Below are 20,580 nucleotides of genomic sequence, written 5' to 3' on the forward strand. Positions count from 1 at the left end.
TTTATTGAGTATTACACATAATAAATACATTTTTCTTGTGATTCACATGAAACCTATAAGGATAACAATATCTAAAACATGTAAAATTTTATCTATATAAATATAATCGCGTACAAACATACATTTATTTAAATTTATGATATTTTAGGACCGAATTCAACAGTTTAAAGGATTTTAGTGCATGCCTCAAATGGCATACAGTATAGAAATAACACACAAGTTTCTCTATTAGTTAAATAGTTTATACAGGGTGTTACAAGGTAGTAGGTCAATCCGTTATCCATATATTCCTTACGATAAAATATGAAACTATTGTTTTTTCAAAATAAATGGCCGTTTTTTTTAAATTTTATATTTTCACATCTTTTGTGTTGTTCAAGCTCACTAATATATAAATTTATTAAAAAATTAATAGTGAGTAGTAAGAAAAGTAGTTCATGGCACTTTTTAATCCGGTTCTTAAGGACCCAAATGCCGGATAAACTTTACACATTTTTTGTTGTCAGGAAGTGATGTTTTATTCAACTTTTTTGTCTCTTAATAAAATTTTAGATTTCTAAGATATAATTTTACTCTATATTTGAATTTGTCAAACAATTAAAATAGCAATACATTTTCGGACCGGTGAATTCATTGGGAACAAAGTGCGTCTATTTACTGGCCACCCCATTCACTAGACCTTAATCAGTTTTTTTTTTGTTTATTTATGACATCAATTAGAGAATACAAACATGAAAAGAACAAAGAATTTTCAATTAAAATTGTAAGCAGTTTCGAAAATATTTATTATGCCATTGTGCAAGAAACCAGAAGTGTATTCTCACGAATGCGGTGAACATTTTGAAGATTTAATTTAAATACCTTCAAATTATATGTATTGCCCCAAAAGTTAATACTTTGGATTTTAGCGATTTGTGTAACTGGTTCCTATATTAAATGGACATGAATATTTGTTTTTTCATTGTAAAAATATCAATAAAGTGAATTCGTCAAGGCAGTGGAAGCACTCTAAAAGGTAAACATTGAATTTCAGTTTCGCAATTTAACATGGTTTTAATCTGCGAAAACCGTGCCTATAACCTTCCTAAGGGAAAAACACATAAGGCTGCTCATTTATATTTCGTATTATTCCGTAGTACAGTTTTGGCGTTATGCTAACACTCCGGACAGACATTCGCGTGTTCCTTAGACGAAACCAAGCAAAAAACTTCCTATGAACATATGTTCTAAACATCTTAGATTTTACACTAAAGGGTGGTAAAGTTAAAAGAAGAAAACATACTTTTTTCGATAAATTTGATACCCATATAGACATTTTTCGGAAAATTGGTACGCAGCTTCTAAGCATCCATAGAGTTTTTAGCATTACCGTTTTTTTTATACACAATTAAAATTTTTATATTCGTCATTGACGTTCATGAGGGCTTTGAACTGAATATTCGTTTAAAAGAAAAGGATACGTCACTACAAAAAAAATAGTTTGAATTTTCCATTTCTTTTAGAGTATATCTGGTCTTTTGGTAATTTTCCGCCCAATGTACGGTTTTCACAAAAAAAAATCATTATTGGGGATAGCCATAACGCCTAAATCTAATTATCGTAATCATTTTTATAACTCTGTTTTCAGCCTTTTTTTTTAGGTGTTTTTGGTAAAATAATCGAATACATTCCTATCTTATATGCATAGTGGTATCACATTTATCGGTATCATATTTAAGATTTTTCATTCAACTTTACCAACCTGTAGTGCAAAATCTAAGACTTTTAGGACATATGTTCATAGGAACTTTTTTGCTTGATTTCGTCCAAGGGACACGCCCTTGAATTTTATCGCAATATTAAAAAACACGCTGCATGTATATAAAGATTAACTATTGTTTTTGTGATTTATTTTCTGGATTCAATTAAACCCAAATATACAGTCAAATTACCTAAGTATATTAACCTTACAAACTTTTCCAAGGCAATTGATACCTTATCAGTGTACCTTTTCTACTTTATTTTTTTTTTTGACTGTTGAATATACTCGTAAATGATACGATTTGTTTCAAGAATAGTAAATTTCTGCTTGTAGTTTATGAATTAATGAAAAAAAATTAAAATTCCTGAATTTAAAAATCTAGAGTGATTAGCTCAGAAAAAGATGATTCTGTTGCCACTTGATTTGAAAAAACTGTCTAAGTGGTATGCTGTGACGAATAAGCTCGTCTTGAAATATGAGAAAATGTAGTCATGTAGTAAGTTTTTATAGAACAAATAAAAAAAAACGAAATTTTTACAACAAACTTTTGAGTGGCCAGAAATTACCCATTAGAACTCCTCGATAAATATTCATTTAATATACTTGTAGGTACATTGATTTTTGTATCTACTTTACCATAGCATTGAAATTTAAAAAAAAAACGTTGGGAGTACTCGTTCGTAGATGTATTGAAATCTTGGGCGATTCCTTATATATCTATCTAGCACTCCATACATTTTATTAGAGACTTGGGGTTGAATAATAAAATTCACCTAATAGTAATCTTTACTATTGGTAGTTTAATTTTTTTTGTCGTTTATTATCTAAATTGGAAGGACCAAGAGGTACCATCTCCCATTTTTTTTTAATAGTTTTCCTTTTTTAATAAAGAACTTCGCATACCTAAGGTATAAAAAGCTCTTCGGTTAAATTCGCTTTAGCAAAGGGTGACGACCTTTTTTCCCAGTTTATTTGCAAGCTTTGCGCGTCCAGAGGTCAAATAACACGTTATTTAAAGGTAAAATAGCTGACTACAACAATCAATTTGCTGATAACGTAATAGAAACATCAAGTTCACGATGTTGGAAACTGATTGCGCTGCCTTTCTTAAATGTTAGTTCTTTAAAGAATAATGGACGCCTAAGGGCATAAATCTATCGCAAACCAACACACACACAAAGGACAGTAGCAACTACACTTCAACTCCAATCATCCTGCAACCATTCAATAAAGGCGGAAATCATTAAAACATTATATAGGAGGGCAGCCACAATATGCAATAATGTTGAACTCAACAGGGAGATAGAAAACATCACCAAAGACTTACTTACAGCAAAACGGGTATCTAAGCAAACTAATAGGAAAACATAAGTGAAAAGACAACTATTAGGAAAGCAGACAGAGATAACAAGGAAAGAGCAACTGAAGGATCCTACAGGATGTTTAACGATTCCGTACATCAAGGGAACTTCGGAAAAATTCAGGAGAATTTCCAGAAAATTCAACAGCACTTAAAAGACGAGGTTTAGTATGGAAGATGAAACCAAAAAGCCTACTGGATACGAAGAATTGCGTATACCAGGACCTCGGTGAATGTGGAGAGTCATACACAGGAATTCAGGATAACAGAACATCGAAAGTGGACTCGAACAGGAGAGGTTTCCAGATCAGGAACATACATTGAACAAAAGCAAAGATCTTTTTGAAAGTTTCCTGGATTCAGAACAAAGGAATCATAATTCAGACAGCCTAATGTTGATATTCCCAAAGTTTGGAGAACTCCACTGCCAGGACATTGCAAGATCTAATATGCGCTTCACTACATGATTGGACGTCACATGCCTCTAGCCTGTAGAATCATTGTTGTTAGTGTACTCTTCATAACGGTTGGATATACCGAAACGTCGTTCTAGATTTGAAATAAAGTGAATGGAAGATCGAAAATTAGACTTTACTAACGAAACTTTCTTATTAAATATGTATACTTAGAAAATACTCTTTACGCATCCAAAATCTGAGTTGCCCAGACCTGTATCGTAAGTGTACGTGTTTTGTAGCTCGTTTCATCCTGACCCTCGATGTTTAATCATGTGGCAAAATTTATGTAGTTTGTGTGTTGGTGATAATTGGAGTTATGTGTGGGAATACAGTAATATATTACTAGTAACATATTACTGTACCATCTCGCCTATTTTGGCAATGTTCTATTGATTCATGTAGTCAGCTAATTTAACCATAAATAATGTGTTGTTTTTCAATGTTGATGTTTTTTAATGTGTAGCTCCCAAGTATAATCGGAAAAGGAAGTTGTGTCTGTGTACAGAGAATCATCTGAAAATTACCTAAAGTTTCAACGAATTTGACTGAAGAGAGAAAGTCCTTTATGGAAACAAATAAAATATCTTTTTACCGCCCTGTATTTTAAAAGAAAAATGTAGATTTCTCCACACAATGTTTAGCGAATTAACCCACTAATTGGAAACATCCTCTATATATATAAATATGATAGATTTTAACAAGTTTACAACTTATAAATCTACAAAAGTCGATAACATTTAAATTGGTATTTTTATAACAAGTCTTGGATCGGTACATCTTTTACTTTATAACAAGTTAAAATGTTATACGCTTAATAATATAACATCAAGAAAATTACGTTTTTTAAAGGTTATAAGGTCCCTTTTGTCACAACTACTGAAATGTTTATGCTCTTATCACATATCGCATTCGCATTGTCAATACGCTTTCCTAGTCTACCAATGCAGTCCCAAAATGGTACTGCTCAAACATGAATAAAATGCCCTTTTAAGTACTATAATTTCCCTTTAACTCATTTGGTATACTCTTAATTGATACTGGAAGAAGGAAGACAGTTTAGCTTAGATAAGAAATAGGTGCGTTACTATAAAAATGTACAAAAACTACATTTTTTGGTATAAATTTGGCACTACGAACATTCGAATGAAAATTAAACTTTCATGGACAAACTGACAAGAAGTAGACGAAAATAAAAAAGCAGGTTTTTATCCATCAGTAGTCGGTGAAAAATGTACCATCACATGATGCGATTTTCTGATATCGTTGTCGGACGTAGAAGTTCCTGCGATTTGTTCCTGGGTTTCTTGCTCAGTCGAATTGTGTCTAGATGGTTCGTGGGAGTGATAACATTTCGGTATCGCTCCGGTGGCACTGGATGAAGCTCCAGATGGCAATCTTGAATCTGGATAAATATAAGTAATGAGTATCAGTTGTACTCTGTGCTTAATTCAGAAATAAAATACATCACTTTTTGTAATCAGCGTATAATCAAAAACGAAAATTTGCTGCCTAGCGCTTTCGGCTTACATGACATCGGTATATAGCATATCGGTACATATATAGCACATCGTTGTCTATGGGTATTTAAGTACTTAGTACCTAACCATAGACAGAGATGTCCTCAACCCTGATGACGGTCCACGCCCAAAAACGCTAAACAGCAATTTTTTTTTGATTATACACTGAATACACAAAGAGGTGTGTTTAATTTATGAAATATAAATAAACTCATTGTGCAGCAATTATGAGAAAGATAGAGATATTATTTTCAACTTACCAGAGCTGATCGCTCTTTCCAACTTCCCTCTGACCTGATGGCAACTGACCGACTCTCTCCTTCTGCTTCTCGATCTATGACTACAATCGGAAGCGTTTGAGCTTCTCCGTGTCTTATGACACGAATGATGCGATATCGATTGTGAGGGCAAATATTGTGCAGAACCTCCGTTCGCTCCGTCCTTTGTTAAATGACACTGTCCGGACAATCTCGGCGAGTGCGAGTGGGAATTTCTTCTTGAGCCGGTACTGTTGTTCTCGTGCTTGTGCTCGTCTTCTTCGATTTTTCTTTGCCGCTTCAAGGGATTTCTTCGTTTGTCCCGTATTTTGAGGGTCACCGCCTCCAAGTGTAAATCCATTGCCATAGAACCTTGAGAACCTGTTCCGTGTTGTAAGGACTCGTTACTTCTAGGAATCAAATGTCTATATATTATTAATACTCTTAATACATCATTGAATGTTACTGTATAGTCTGGGTCAACGAAAATATTTTCTTTAATGTGAGGGACATACTCTTGATGTTTAAGAGTTTGTATATGCACTAATGTATATATATTTCATTATTTTTTATAAGCACAAACACCCTGGCCTATAAAACCAATTTTCTTCAACATCTATCCTCTAAAAACATTGGACTATTAGCAATAAATGTAAAAATCCTTACCGGACTAATATTCGGTCTTTTAACGCTTTTATGCATGTGTACACGTTCGGATTACAAATAATTGATGTCGACTTTTTTGTATGTATATACTTATTTCCGTTTATACTGTTCATTCACGATGAAAGGAACAAACTCATTTAAAATTCAGGTAGATTTTTCTTTATTTTTTGACACTTGCCGTTTTTTGAAATAAATTTTTTTTTACAGGGTACCTCAAGTAAAAACTATTATATAACATTTTTTTCAATAAAACAGCCTGTATATTATGGCTAATTACAATTCTGAATACTTTTTGTATAGCAAACCATGCATATGCCTAAAGTCACTGGTTTGTCAAATATGATACGTAAGAGACTAACGAAACATAATATGAAATTTAAACATAAAAATTTATTTTAGATTTATTGCAACTAATGTTTAAGTTGTTGTCCATTTGATTGAATGCGTCCAATGACTTCAATGAGAATTTTGGCTACAGGGTGTCTTAAGTAGAAACTATGACGCCAACATTAATATTTTATGTAATTTCTGAGAAAGTAAGTGGACCTTATTCTTTTCGAACAGTTTCCAATTTTAGAACCTACTGGATAACGGTTTGTGATGAATTAGTGAGTTTAATTGTCATAGTATATTTAATTGAAAGACTCATGATGATTGATCTTGGAGACCTGGTGTGTACATAACAAGAGCTACTCGGACTTTTACAGTTTAAACTTATCCTTGCTTTAGTTGTTTTATTCCCTAATCGACAAGAGATCCTAACCTAGTAATGAGATATGGTTTCAACAAGACGGGACATTTCCTCACTTTGCCATCGCTAATCAACAATTTCTTGATGGAACTTTTCCTAACAGATAAATTGAACGAAAAGGACCGATTCAGTGTCCAAGATCACCGGATATAACACCATCAGACTTTTTATTACGGGGCTATTTGAAGTTTATGTTAAAGTTTATGTGAACCAACCAAATAATGTTGATGATTTAAATGAAAGAATCCGACAAGAAATTAGACTAATCGATCCGTAAGTGATTGAAAATATGCAATTAGAAGTTATTTACTGACTTCGAAAATGCATTGAAGTAAATGGACAACACCTTTAACATCAATTGCAATAAATATTGTATAAATGTTTATTTTTTTTAAGTCTTGACTTATTTCATTAGTATATTACGTAAAATTTGACAAACTGTTGACTTTAGGTATATGGTATGCTAAACAAATTCAGAATATATCATAGAATTGTAAAAGGTGATAATATATAACGTGTTCTATTTAAACAAATTAATGTTGAGCCGTAGTTCCTACTTGAGGTGACAATGCTAATCAACGTGCCGAAAAATAAAACAAGAAAAAAACACCTGAATTTACATGAATATGTTCCTTTCACCGTGAATGCACTATATTTGGGATTTTGTTTCAAGTGGGTACTTACTTGTAATTTCCAGCGGCCTCGTCAACGCTTAGTGCGTGTCTGTTGAGCAAACCGGGATTCAACAAAGCGCAGGCCGCAAACGTTCTTCTTGACGATTGATGGCCGGTAATCGGTGATTTGTGATGACCAGCCGTTGAAGGTGAAGTCGACTCTTTAGTACCAGAAACACCATGCGTCGCTTGCTTATCAAAAACTAAGTCTGGGGCGGATGGACTTCGGTTAATAGAACCCTTAAGAGAAAGTAACTATCAGTTACAGTCAAAGCGTGGAAAAACTAAACTTAACAATGCCCTAATTGCCCAGATCGTTCAGTGAACATACCACTAACGTTTGATCACTGTATAGTAAGTGTTAGTAGGCCAATTTGTTTTACTAGTTTTCTTGGCAAATTTTTATTAATTTTGTGGAATATTAAAAGAATTAAGCGCAAAAACGTGAAAAAACGTGGACACCAGATCTTTAACACAGAACAGATAAAAGTGATTAAACTAAATGTTATTGTATGTCTTGCCTATAACGATATAAACTATTTTCGTTGATCTGAACCGCATAATCCGGAAGTGTAGGGAATACAGGGTGTTTCAGAAGTATGGGATCAAACTTCTAGGGGTTGTTCAGTGCAACAGTAGAATCCATATACACCGATTTAAACGCCGCACATGATTTCGGCGGACTACACTAAAAATTTGATCCTCGTTTTGAATGATTTCAAATGCTGCTGTTATTCGTCCAATTAAGTCTAGCTCTGATTCTACTGGAGTTTCGAAGACTTTACATGTCCCCACACTTAGAACTCAAGTTCCCCACCTTGAAGAAAAAATCAAGCGACGTTAAGTCGGGTGACCTAGGAGGCTAAGAAACTGCTCCACCTCTGGCAATCCAACGGTGCCCAAACCGCTGAGCCAAATACTCGCGTACTTGTACAGCAAAGTGAGCCGGCGCTCCATCATACTGAAACCACATTTGCTGTCTAACGTTTAGTGGAACATTTTCAAGGAGTTCTGGGAGAACTTCCTCCAAGAAACGCAGATAAATAGGTCCTATTAACCGTTCCGGTAGAAGGTATGGCCCAATTAAATAATTATCAACAATGTCTGCCCATACGTTGACAGACCAACGATTCTGATGTTTTCTTGGAAAAATTGCATAAGGATTTTCTTTGTCTTAAACATGGCTATTCCTACTATTAAAAATACCGTCTCTTGTGAAAGAGGCTTCATCGGTCCACAAAACATATCGTAAAAAATTTGGTTGTGCAATGATGTGATCCAGAAGCCATCGACAAAATTGAACTCTAGGATGATAATCGGCTGCAGTCATACCTTGAACTTTCTGGAAGTGGTAAGGATGGAGTTGTTGCTCGTGTAGTACCCGCCAGACAGAAGCGTTACTCGTATTCATATTCTTAGCGACGTCACGTGTGCTATTTGACGGTTCATCGGCAACTCGCTGAAGCACCTCTTCTTCAAATTCGACCGTTCTAACGGTTCGAGCAACACCAGTATCCATGCATCTTGGTCTTAAACATGCCTGTCTCAGCGAGCCGCCGATGAACCGCAATAAACTTTTTTGTATCCAGGATGCTGTCGTTCGGGATAACGTTCATGATACAACCGCGATGCTGCTCGTGCATTGCAATTTGTTGCTCCGTGTGCCAAATGCATATCCGCCAATTCTTGATTGGTAAAGTTTTCTATTAGCAATAAATGTTTAAAAATTGTAAGCTATAAAATTTTTAAACATGACATTGAGAATTGACATTGATAAGCGTTGATTTTAAACAATTGTTGTTATGGTATCATGTACAAAAGGTAAAAATAAATGCAGCAGATCCTATTTAGGTAATTAATGTTTTTTATAAATTTTAACGCGTCGTAGGGCCGTAGTGGCGTAGTGACGCATTTCCGGACATGGGTTCCTATACTCAAAAGGATTCTTCTGTTGCACTGAACAACCCCCAGAAGTTTGATCCCATAGTTCTGAAACAGCCTGAATATGCTGTAGCCTAATATTCCGGAAACACTTGCTAATGAAAATCAATTCCTGGAATGTTCACAGACATATAAGGTAGTTAAATATTAGTATGCTATGGCTTACAGGTTGAGTGTCAGTGAGCCTCTAATGCAATTTTACTGGCACATTATTTCAGCTATTTCAATTATAATATTTATTTTGATCTTTTTTACAAATGAAAGTAGTGCAAATGTCGCTTTATCTCTAGATTTAATTTTGACAGACATGTTACGAATGCTCTGTAAATACGTTATTTAAAAGCAATAGTTCTGACAATCCTTTATTTTGTGATCCTCAAGTACAAACTATTTAGATCTTAACAATTTTTCTGTTTTTGCGATATTGATTCTAATTTGAATTTAAAGAATTGCTCTCTTCATCCCTCTAAAGAAGATTCGAGGTAGCCTAGTTGGTTTTCTTCTGAAGTGAGATGCTTGACTTCAAAATTGAAAAAAAAAGTTGCACAGAAAATATATAAAAATAGATCTGGGTCATATTTAGATTATCTTGAGTTTTGTGGGGTAAAATCCTAGTGTAAAACAAGAAAGAAATTTGTTTGTCCCATTTTACGTTAAATGTTGATCTGAAGCTTAAAATGTATTTTTGGAAATATGTTCAAGACTTTAAATCTACTCGGAATCTTTCCCACTCCCAAACAGCATCATACGTCCTAGGTACGTAATTTTTATGTCAAGTAATATGTCCATATGTCATATGTCCATTGTTATAAAAATAACGTATTTAGTACGTACTTTTGGATACGTAGTTCGTACGTACATTAGTTAACGTTTTGCGGACGTACATACATGTACATACATATAAATACTTAGAAAATGTTTTAGCTCCTATGGATTATACAAGAATAAAAATAAAAACATATACATTTTTGTTAATACATATGCAAAACTATATGCCATGAAGGATTTTTTTTCAAATATATGTATTTTTAAATACTTCTAAGTTTTATTTTCAATATTTCTACATTCCGTAGGGTAAACAGAAAAAACTATCTACATGCTTTTTTGCTTTGATAGAAAAAGTCAACGAATTCGGTATAAATGAGACAACTGTCAATTCGAGATTCACTCTTTCCAGTATTGGCATCATGGCGTGGGTTGTCCCTATGAAATAAAAGCTTACACCTATGAATTTAGGATTTATCAAAATTCGGCTATAATAATATTTTCTTATTACATTTGAATTTAGTTTTACAGTTCCCTCAGTGAGAGGAAGAATGTACTACGACCTAGCCCAATTCATGGTAAGAGTATATTTATTATTAAATCCCCCCTCCCCCCGCACAGCTCCATTCGGAGACTTTCAATTAAAAAGAAAAAGATAGAAATTATTAAAAAATTATACTAGCTAAAGACCTTTAGCAATCAAAATATAGGCAAGAACCAGAAAGGCTAGCAACATTAAAAGACAGTACAAAATAGAGAGTATATTTATTCATTTTAGTAGTAATGAATTATTACTTATTAGATAATTTGCTTATTTTAAAATATAATTTTAAGGTGCAGCACTACAAGCGGCACGGGATTGGAAGCACAAAAAAAATTGAAGACTGATGAATTCACAATAGTTGCGAAGAACAAATGATGTTTTTTTTTGTATTTTCTTAAACGTTTATTTCTTGTTTTGTTCTTTAGACATATGCATGTTTTGTTTTATATTTTTATGTATTTTTTTTATAATCAATATATTTTCAGTTTTGATAAATGACTTATTTATTCTCCCAAATACATTTTACCACACAAAAAAAGGAATCGTGTAAACATCCTAGATACGTCATATTGTATCCCATACATGACGTAAAATTTCCTAAAAGTATGTACGTATGTATGAAATCCTACGGAAAGTGGACGTCGTATATACGTCCATAGGACGTAATACGTCTTTTAGGGTACCTACTGTGGATGTACATTATGTCATGGAGTACGTATCTGCGCAGTTTGGTCTCTTTGTTTTATAATTACGTACAATCCATTTTTTTACTTTTTTAAAACTTACTTTAAGACTGCCTATGTAAAGAGCAGCAATTATGTTTTGAAATGAATCTCAAACTATCAGCAAGTGATCTGTCTGAAAATTTAGACTTGGCAGCAATTTCGGTTCGAGACATTTTTAATAAGATTTGTTGCTTGCCTAATGGATATACTTTGTCCTTATGGTATACCAAATATGCTTCTTCAAGAATATATTTGCACAAACCTCTTTACATAATTGTTTAATATGTCAGATAAAATAATAGTTTTATATTCCCTGTTTATAGGAATGGGGGGAAAGAGTGAAGTTAGAAACTACAGAAGTCTCAGCATTTAGTCCTATTTATTCCCAAACTCTTTGATAGCTTAATAAGTGATCAATTGGGGAAACTGTGCCAAAATTTAGTCAATATACGTTAACATCCCTTTTTTATTGGTCGAGCGACAGTCACAAATTTGTTGTTTTTTATAAAAATAGGCTAATCAGGGCCTTGGATAAGTTTCAACAAGTTGACTCAATTCAGGTTTTTTGAGTAGGTTGTGTGATTTGAGTTTTGGCGCGACTACTCTCAGTTGGATTGTTAGTTTTCTTGTACGTTATATTTTTGAACTACTACTTATGGTACTTAACTTGGATGACTGTAAATTAGCTTGCAAACCACTGTTATATTATATTGGTAAATTATTTAATCGCATATCCCGTCAATAAATAAAAAGATTTTTAAAAAATTATAGGGTTTACCTGTGGAACCTTAAGAGAACTACTTCTTGTACCACTCGGAGAAGTACCCTGTACATATTTGTGATTGCTGAAATTCCTAGATTCTAACCCAAGGCCTCTGGAAAACTGTACAAATGATTGCGTGAGATTGTGACGATCGGGTATGTGATGATGGTGTCTGCCGTGATGATCACCGTGGTGCGCCCCATGTAAACTTCCGCGATGCGCGTACTGCCCGTGATGGGTCGAAGTACCGACGTTTGCTAAAAACATGTTCGGACAGTTTTTTTTGTCGAATATGACAAAATTAAATGGTAGTGGTTACTTGCTGTTTGTGAACCGGAGGTTCTGAGTGAGCCGTGTCCGCTTCTTGCTACCGCATTATGTTGATAACTTCCAGAGGGTGGTCCTGTGGTACTCATCTTAAATCTGGCCGGGACCACTTTGGCTGCTGAGTCACGTGCTTCGAAGGTCATTACGCACGCCGCCACCACTATAAACCCTATTGGATAGAAAATTTATGTTTAAACAGGGTGATTCATAAGTTAATACTTTATTATTTAATTGAGGGGTCTATGATCAAAGTCGGCAATCTCCACTTTTTACCAAAAATGAGTTAGTTACATCAAACTCTTCGTTTTTTAAAGCTCTCTACAAAATAGGTGGTCATGAGAATCAAAAGCGGCATTATCCGCAGATAAAATAGCAAGCAATTATGGCATAAGAATTCCACTTTGACCAATAAAAAGACGCCTCATAGCGGCCATATTGTGATATATCATTTGACGTTAAATTTTGTTTAGTTTAATTAGAACTGCCGTGCTTAGAGGTTTGTTTTGATAATTTTCTAAAGTGTTATACGTTTTATTGTTTATATTTTAAAATGGAAATGGATACAGCTCCCGTTGAAAACAAGAATGCTCGTAAACGAACTTCGGAATCCGTCCACTTGGAAGCAAAATGAAAGGAAAACAATGAGGTGAGCCGACGTTAACTTCTAAGTGCTAGCTGACTGTTGGATTCGTTTTTTTATGTAGTTGAAAAACCTAAAAAGTGTTTTGTTATAACTTGTCTTAAAACTATGCCTCTGTCCATATTATTCTTTATTATAATCTGTTCTAAATGTTGTTTGACAGTATAAAATTTTTGAATAACGTTATGTGACTTGTCAAAATTTGAATAGGAGTTGGAAAACTACCAATTAAGTTCATGTTTTCACTATTAAATTGAAACAAAATTAAAAATATAACAAAAATAGTTGTTTTAAGCTTACTGTTCATCTCATAAGGTCTATTTATTTGAAAAGCAATAATTTTGTCAACATTTTTCTTTTTAGATACTCCTCATTAAAGTTACCACAATTTCCGACTTGCGGACACAAAACGAAGGCCTGTCAATGCACATCTCTAACAATGAAAGATATTAAAAGTTTCCATGACGCCTTTTATGTAGTTAAGGACAAAATTCGCCAAGATGCTTTTATTTTAAAGTTTTGTACAGTTCAATTACCTAAACGTCGCCATCCAAAAAACTTAGCCATGAAGCCAAAACAACTTCTGTAAAATGCTTTGTAAGGAACAGTATATCACAACAAGATATTCCAGTGTGCCAAAAAACATTCTTAAACATATTAAATATTACAAAACATCGTCTAACCTACGTTATGAAATCTTTTCTAAAAACAGGAGAAGCTCCTTCGGAAAAAAGAGGAGGTGACCGAAAAACAGCAAGTTTTAAAGGAAAACAAGATGCCGTCCAAAAATTTATTAATACTTTTAAAAGCATTGAATTGCATTATTGCCGCTCTTCCTCTCGTAGGCGCTATCTTTCATCCGATTTGTCAATATATAAAATGTACCTAATGTATAAAATTCAGTGCTCTCCAGACGAGAGAGTAAAACCCTCATACTTTAGAATGATTTTTAATACTAGGTATAACCTTAGCTTTACTACACTGCGCACTGATGTCTGCTCGGTATGTATTGAGCTAACAGAAAAGATTAAGAGATCTACAGACGAAGAGGAAAAAAATATTAGCTACTGAGAAAAAAATTCATAAGCTAAGAGCTAATGCCTATTTTTAATTGCTTAAGGAGTCACGGGATGATTTAATAACACTATCTTTCGATTGCCAAAAAAACCTTGTGCTTCCAAAGGTGCCAGATCGAAGTGCGCATTATTCCAGGCAACTCTATTTGTATAATTTTACCATAGTCCAGGGGACATCTAAATAGAAGCTTACTCAAAAAAATGTCTTTTCGTATTATTGGACGTAGAACGAGTTCGGCAAAGGTTCCAACGAAATTTCTTCAGCAGTATTCGACAGGCTTAACAAAATTGAATTTAAACCTGAGGTCACCGCCGTTAGATTAATGGGAGATGGTTGAAGTGGCCAAAACAAGAATACTACTCTTGTCGGTATGTGTTGCAAATGGCTTTCGTCAAAAGGGCCAAAACATGTTGAGACCATAGAAGTAATTTTTCCGGTAGTTGGTCATTCCTTCTTGTCAGCTGATAGGGTCTTTGGCAACATTGAAAAAGAGATAAAAAAATTGGAAGTTTTAACACAGCTAACAACCTATTTGGAATTGTTTTCAAAAAACGCCACAGTTAGTCGCTTAGGTCAAAATTGTAAGGGTTTCAATTGGAAAGAAACAATCTCGAGTGTTTTAAGACCAACCGGTACATGGCATTTTTCTTTCAAAAATACAAAACGGTTCATCCATACGAAAATGTAAAACTGGAAATGTTACCATCAGAGGAGAATTACATTACAAACATAATTTGCAAATATTTAAAAGTGTTTTAAAGAAAGGGTGTAGTCTTCATAATGTGATTGATCCTGTTATTACAGAAAGTGGTCTGCAAAAAGTTCATTCGCTGAAACTTAAAGATGTCGATAAACTACTTACTAAGCACTACTTTAGTAATAATTGGAGCTCCCTGGAAGAGCTTAGATTTTATAAAGATGTTCTCTCTAATGATATCGAACAAGAGGAGCTAGTAGTTAAAGAAGGAGAAGATAATATTACGTAACAGTTGATGAAGAAACTGAAGAAGCCACCTGTGAATTTATTGAAGAAGTTCCTTCTATTTTGATATAATTCATTCATTCATGTTTCAAAATGTGTTCTAGTTACATCATTTTGATAATAATATGTTTTCTTTAATTATATAATAAATGAAATTATTTGTAAAAACTCTTTAAAATATTATATAAGCTTTAGCATTTCATTTTAACTAGTTTTGGTATCAAAAACGGAATTCTCCATCAGTTTTTCCTATTTTTTCTTAAAATGGTTAGGAATTTAGTTAAACTTTCTTTACAATTTGCCGTAGTTTGCCATTTTCTGTTATATGAAGCCTTTTTGCTTTAATATCAGGAAGAATAAAAGTATAGCAAAATTTCGTGCTTTGCTCAAAAGTCAAAATGATGGATATTGCCATCCTTGATACTAGGCCCCTCAATTGTGTTTAATAATAAACAGCTTTTGCAAATACCTTAACTGAAAAATAGACGAGGTACAGAATAAAAAAATTAAATCTAGGCTTTTGCATCAAGATGTATCTAGTCTGTTTATATTTAGTTTTTTTTGCTCGGTTTTTGTCTTATTTATCAGGCATTATACCGATCAGTTAGTGCACTAGTCACTTTCCGTATATTGTTGCTAATTTTAAATTGCGGCAATGGACACATTGAAATTATATAATTAAATGACAGCAAGTAGTTTGATGTTCACTAAAACAATATTTTGGAATATTTTATGGTTTTAGAATAATTTCAGTCCTGACTCCCGAATAATCTCAATGTTACCTAGATAATTTTTTTTTGGTAATTTTCCATTACTACTGTGTAATACATAAAGTGATTATGTATATCTACGAGTACAACAGTCAGCCGTTGAAGATCACAAGCCTCCATAGCTCAGGGGTTAGAGCACTGGTCTTGTAAACCAGGGGTCGTGAGTTCAATTCTCACTGGGGGCAAGTCTTTTTAATTTTTTTTTCTTAAAATTTATAGTGAATACATATGAAAATGTAATAAAACAGAAGAATAGAAATAAATAAGTAAAAATAAATTAAACCAAACAAAAATATTTGTAATGAACTTTTTTTTTTACATGCACTCTTTATCATAGAACTCTATATTATGCAACTCATTCATAATAGAACAGGTTGCTAATATAGTATTTAAAAAATTATACTATTGGGTAGTATGACATTGTATCTAATAAAAAGAGTATAAAAAAAGGAATAGTGTAAGAAAGATTAATACTAGAGATCTTAGAATCGTAAGAAAAATAATTTTATAAAAAATATGGATTAAGATGATGTGTCTTCAATTAGACTCTTTTTTTAACTTTTTTAAATTTATATTTAATACATATGAAATTGTAATAAAACAGAAAAATCTAAATAAATGAGTTAAAATAAATTAAGTGAAACAAAAAAAATTGTAATGAATTACATGCACTTTTTATGGTTTTACATAAGAAACATAACTTTATAAATATGTATAGTAACCCTTAGAATTTTAAATGAGCCCCTCTGTATAATCTTACATAAATCGAGAAAAAGTGAAATTGTGAATACAATATCATACCTCACATGTCTCCTTTGGACTTTTTTGTCTTGAAATTAGAGTTGGGTGAATCTTTATTGAGAATAGACTCATACGACTGATACTACCTGAACCGAAAATTTCGTCATTTTGCAAATTCAAGATTCACTTATTAAAATTTTTTGAAACCTTGCACGAGGGTTTGCCAGATTGGTATCTTCAAAAAATTATCTTACATTTTTTCTGTAAAATGTACAGGGAAGCCAATAATTGACCCCCTTAAAATTTACATGGGATTTCCTATGTTCCGCTCGGCGACGCATCACCCGGTATACTACATAGTTCACACAAGTAAAGGAGACCTATTTTTTCACTGCCAAGAGCACAGAAACACTGGAATATACAGGGTGTTATAAAATTCCGTGCAAATATTTTAACAGCGTATTGTTGGAGCGAAAATAATACTTTTTTCCTATAAGCATGTCTTCTAAAATGCTCCTCCTGAGGGCTACAGCCCGCGAAAATTGCTTAAAGAAAATCGATTATTTGGAACACTGACTACAGTTATACGTAAAATGTTTTAAAAAAAATGTGTTAGTGGAAGTCGTTTTTTTTTATGCTCTTGACATTTTCCGTCCCAAAAATGGTGTTAACCTAGACTCATGGGAGTTTACCCTTATGGTAGCCCATATCATAAGGTTATCTTAGGTTTCCGATAAAAAAATGTGAAAATCTAAACACCATCTAGTTCGCCATGAAAAAATCTAAAATTATCATTTCTTTCCTTTTTTCGATACAATTAATTTGATTTGAAAAAAATTAAAGCAGCCCATTTCGTTTTTCTAATTTGATAGTTTAATAGGTTTAACTTAATGCTCCTCTTTCGTTTACCAGCGATTTTCTCAAAAACGGTGAATTGTATCAATAAAGTTGGGCTGTATAAGTGTTTCTCATAGGATAAATTAACTTATGAAGTATATGGAGTTCATTAAGACGCTTTGGAATATAAACAAATTATAAATTCTTTAAATAAAATCATGCGCCAAATGCAATTTTGAAAGGAAAAACAATGTAGAAGTAGCAAAAATGCTGAAAATGGCTGTAGAAACTAGATAGGGCAGTACAGTAGCTTGCAATGACAGTATTTATATTGATACGGAGAATATATTACTTCTGCTAAAATCAAGAATTCAATCTTATCCGATGATGTGTTTTGGGACCGGAACGAAAAATGTATGAAAATTAAAATGCGACTTTATTGTCAGACACAAGCTGTACAAGTTAAGACGTCAGTTTCCTCCTCAAATGTCAGCAAGTCTGTTTTTGAGTGCAGTAGAAGCATGTGTTATCAAAACTTTAAGACAGTGGATTGGAATTAGTTGTACCGATACGTATAACGCTGTCTATTTGCTGGATCCGATGTACATAGCGAAAAGTTGACGCATCATGAGGAACTTGAACTATTGCTCTTTAAGTGATCTTTCTTCAGAAGGCGGCCACCTCAAGGTAATAGGGGACATCATTAAAGAACAAGACAAAACCAATTACTCAACCAGAAATTTGGACAGTGAATTTCAGCAGTAACTATAGGAAGAGGTCACATCTGAAGATAACGAGGGGGGTGGATTCAGTGATGAGGATAATGTGCCTTTCTTCTTTTACCAGCTATCATTATTAATCTTTTTTCATTTGTTTTATTTTTATACCAATAAATTTTATTTTCTTAGCCCCTTTTGCAGTAAAATTTTTGGCGCTTCTAAAAATTGGCGTGAAAATTGCCGTGAAAAATTTTGGAGAGTAGAAAAATTTTATTAATATGTCAAAACTTGTGTAACAAAAATGGGTTTAAAAAAATATTGCTTGAAAATATTCTTGAAATAATCTATAACAGGTATCTATAATGGAAGGTAATTATTAAGTATTAGAATAAAAGATCTATAAGCACATAATTTATATGTTTATAATCAGTCACTAGATAATATAATTTATTACCCAAAATTGAAAAAAAGTTTGATTTTTCTTATATACTACATATAGTTTTTTTATAATAATCGTTTTTATTGCCTTACTCTTTAATGCATCCTAGGCCATTAGTTGTATTTACTCAATACGATACTGAACCAATATGTCAATACGAAAATACAGATACGAATTTCGATCGCCGATTCAACAAAAACATAGTTGGTAAGACTATTACGTCCGAAATAAATTCATACAAGTTTTTAGGACTCATATGAATCGACAGACAAGTGAGATTCATATCATTGGTACGAATCATGCGAATACGACCCATCATCTCTACTTGAAGTATTGAATTTTTCAAATTTTAATAATTTACCGTGTCATGGCTGTTATTTTATTAATAGTTATTTTTAGTTAAGGAGACTTGGAAAGAAGTCTTGTCAAACATATTTTTTCTTCATATCAAACTGTCTATACCTACCACCAACTCCCATAACAATAGGCCCAGCATATGACAGATTATTTAAATGGAACCCTCTGGATTCATTTTTAACTGCAACCGTATGGTTACCTCTTATTTCTTGCGCGACAGACAACTGGTCAGCGTAATACCCTAAAATAACACCAAGCAAATGCATTTATTTATTTGTTTAAATAAATATCATATAGCACCTATAGTCGCCATAGCAGCTCCTAGTACCATCAAAAGCAACCCCAAACTTAAAGCTTTACAAGCGTTCCATAAGCATTTCCCATTTACTTTTCCTCTTACGACTTGCACGTTCCATTGAGCTCCCGAGGCGGGATGAGCCCTCCTCACTACCTCCGATGTGCCTCCTCTAGTCCAACCTCCAGACAAGAAGGCTGCTCGATGCGCTACGCTCATGCTCGCTTTTTTTCCTATATTTAAAATGTGATTTTTTAAAGGATTAATTCCGAATAAAAGTTACAGGTTCCACTTTCAAGATGGCGGACGAGCACCATCTTAAAGAAATATATATAAAAAACAAAAGAGGGCATGCATTCATTTGCTGCTATTTGCATATGTCATAGTTGTCAAATTTAAGATGGCTGATCGGCGCCACCTTGAGGGTCATGAACTATACAACTAAGAACAGCTTTCCACATTAAATTTAGATATATACATATCAAGTATTCGGTGAAATATTCTCAGGTTTGCATACGTCAAAGTTGTCAAATCAAAATGGCAACTGATGGGCGCCATTTTTAATTTTGCAATATTTTATCTACATACTTATGGGAACTTAAATATATTTTCATATCTCCGAATGATAATGGATTACATATAGAACTAAAATCAAGTCTTTTTTTAGCTTGTCCTGCTATTATAGTAATTTATATAAACTTTATAAGTGTACAAAAACTGAACAAAAAAAATCTCCATTTTACATTTATCGATAAAAATTTACCTTAATTCACTTTGTTTTCAGAGCACTATTATATATACCATCAACGCCCTTCCCATTATCTTACAAAGTCCGATGTTTATCTCGCATCTTCCTTATATCGCACCACTATAGCCACGTTCACTGACCTAATTTTTCTCAAAAAGCCCATAAATAGTGGCTTACATAGTTATGGAAAATATGATTTAAGATGAAAATATAATGACACTCACAGCATCCCTTTCAACAGGTATGTTCATGCGCGAAAGCGCGTAATCCCTGAATATCGACCCTCCATTTCGATGAATGAGAGACGCTCTGGCTGGGTTTGTTGCCCTTTGATCTGAAATTTTAATAAAAGGATTTGTTTGTTTTTTTTTAATTCCGAGTTGCATCAACTGCTTTTTTAACGTTATCGCAAGTGGGGGTTCACAAAAGGGATGGAAATTAACAGATAAAGCATGATAGATGTTATAACCGCTCGCGTCCGTTTTG

At 33.4% G+C, this 20,580-nt stretch overlaps 1 protein-coding gene and 1 non-coding gene across 2 annotated transcripts; one reads left to right on the top strand and one right to left on the bottom strand.

Annotated features, from left to right (window-relative positions):
* Nucleotide 1: 1 nt before the first annotated feature.
* On the bottom strand, nt 2-20,296 carry LOC126739879 (filaggrin). The gene is made up of 8 exons (XM_050445697.1): nt 20,110-20,296; nt 19,352-19,579; nt 19,161-19,292; nt 12,482-12,658; nt 12,178-12,419; nt 7,435-7,664; nt 5,337-5,743; nt 2-4,961 (listed from the first exon to the last, which is right to left on the bottom strand). Exons 2-8 carry the CDS (start codon nt 19,563-19,565, stop codon nt 4,765-4,767), a joined length of 1,599 nt encoding a protein of 532 aa, XP_050301654.1. The 5' UTR covers nt 19,566-19,579; nt 20,110-20,296; the 3' UTR covers nt 2-4,764.
* Nucleotides 16,071-16,143, top strand: Trnat-ugu (transfer RNA threonine (anticodon UGU)). Its single transcript has one exon. It is a non-coding gene; the product is annotated as a tRNA-Thr (tRNA).
* Nucleotides 20,297-20,580: the final 284 nt, after the last annotated feature.

Source organism: Anthonomus grandis, chromosome 8 (genome assembly GCF_022605725.1).
Source record: "Anthonomus grandis grandis chromosome 8, icAntGran1.3, whole genome shotgun sequence".
In the NCBI taxonomy this organism is placed as follows: Eukaryota; Metazoa; Arthropoda; class Insecta; order Coleoptera; family Curculionidae; genus Anthonomus; species Anthonomus grandis.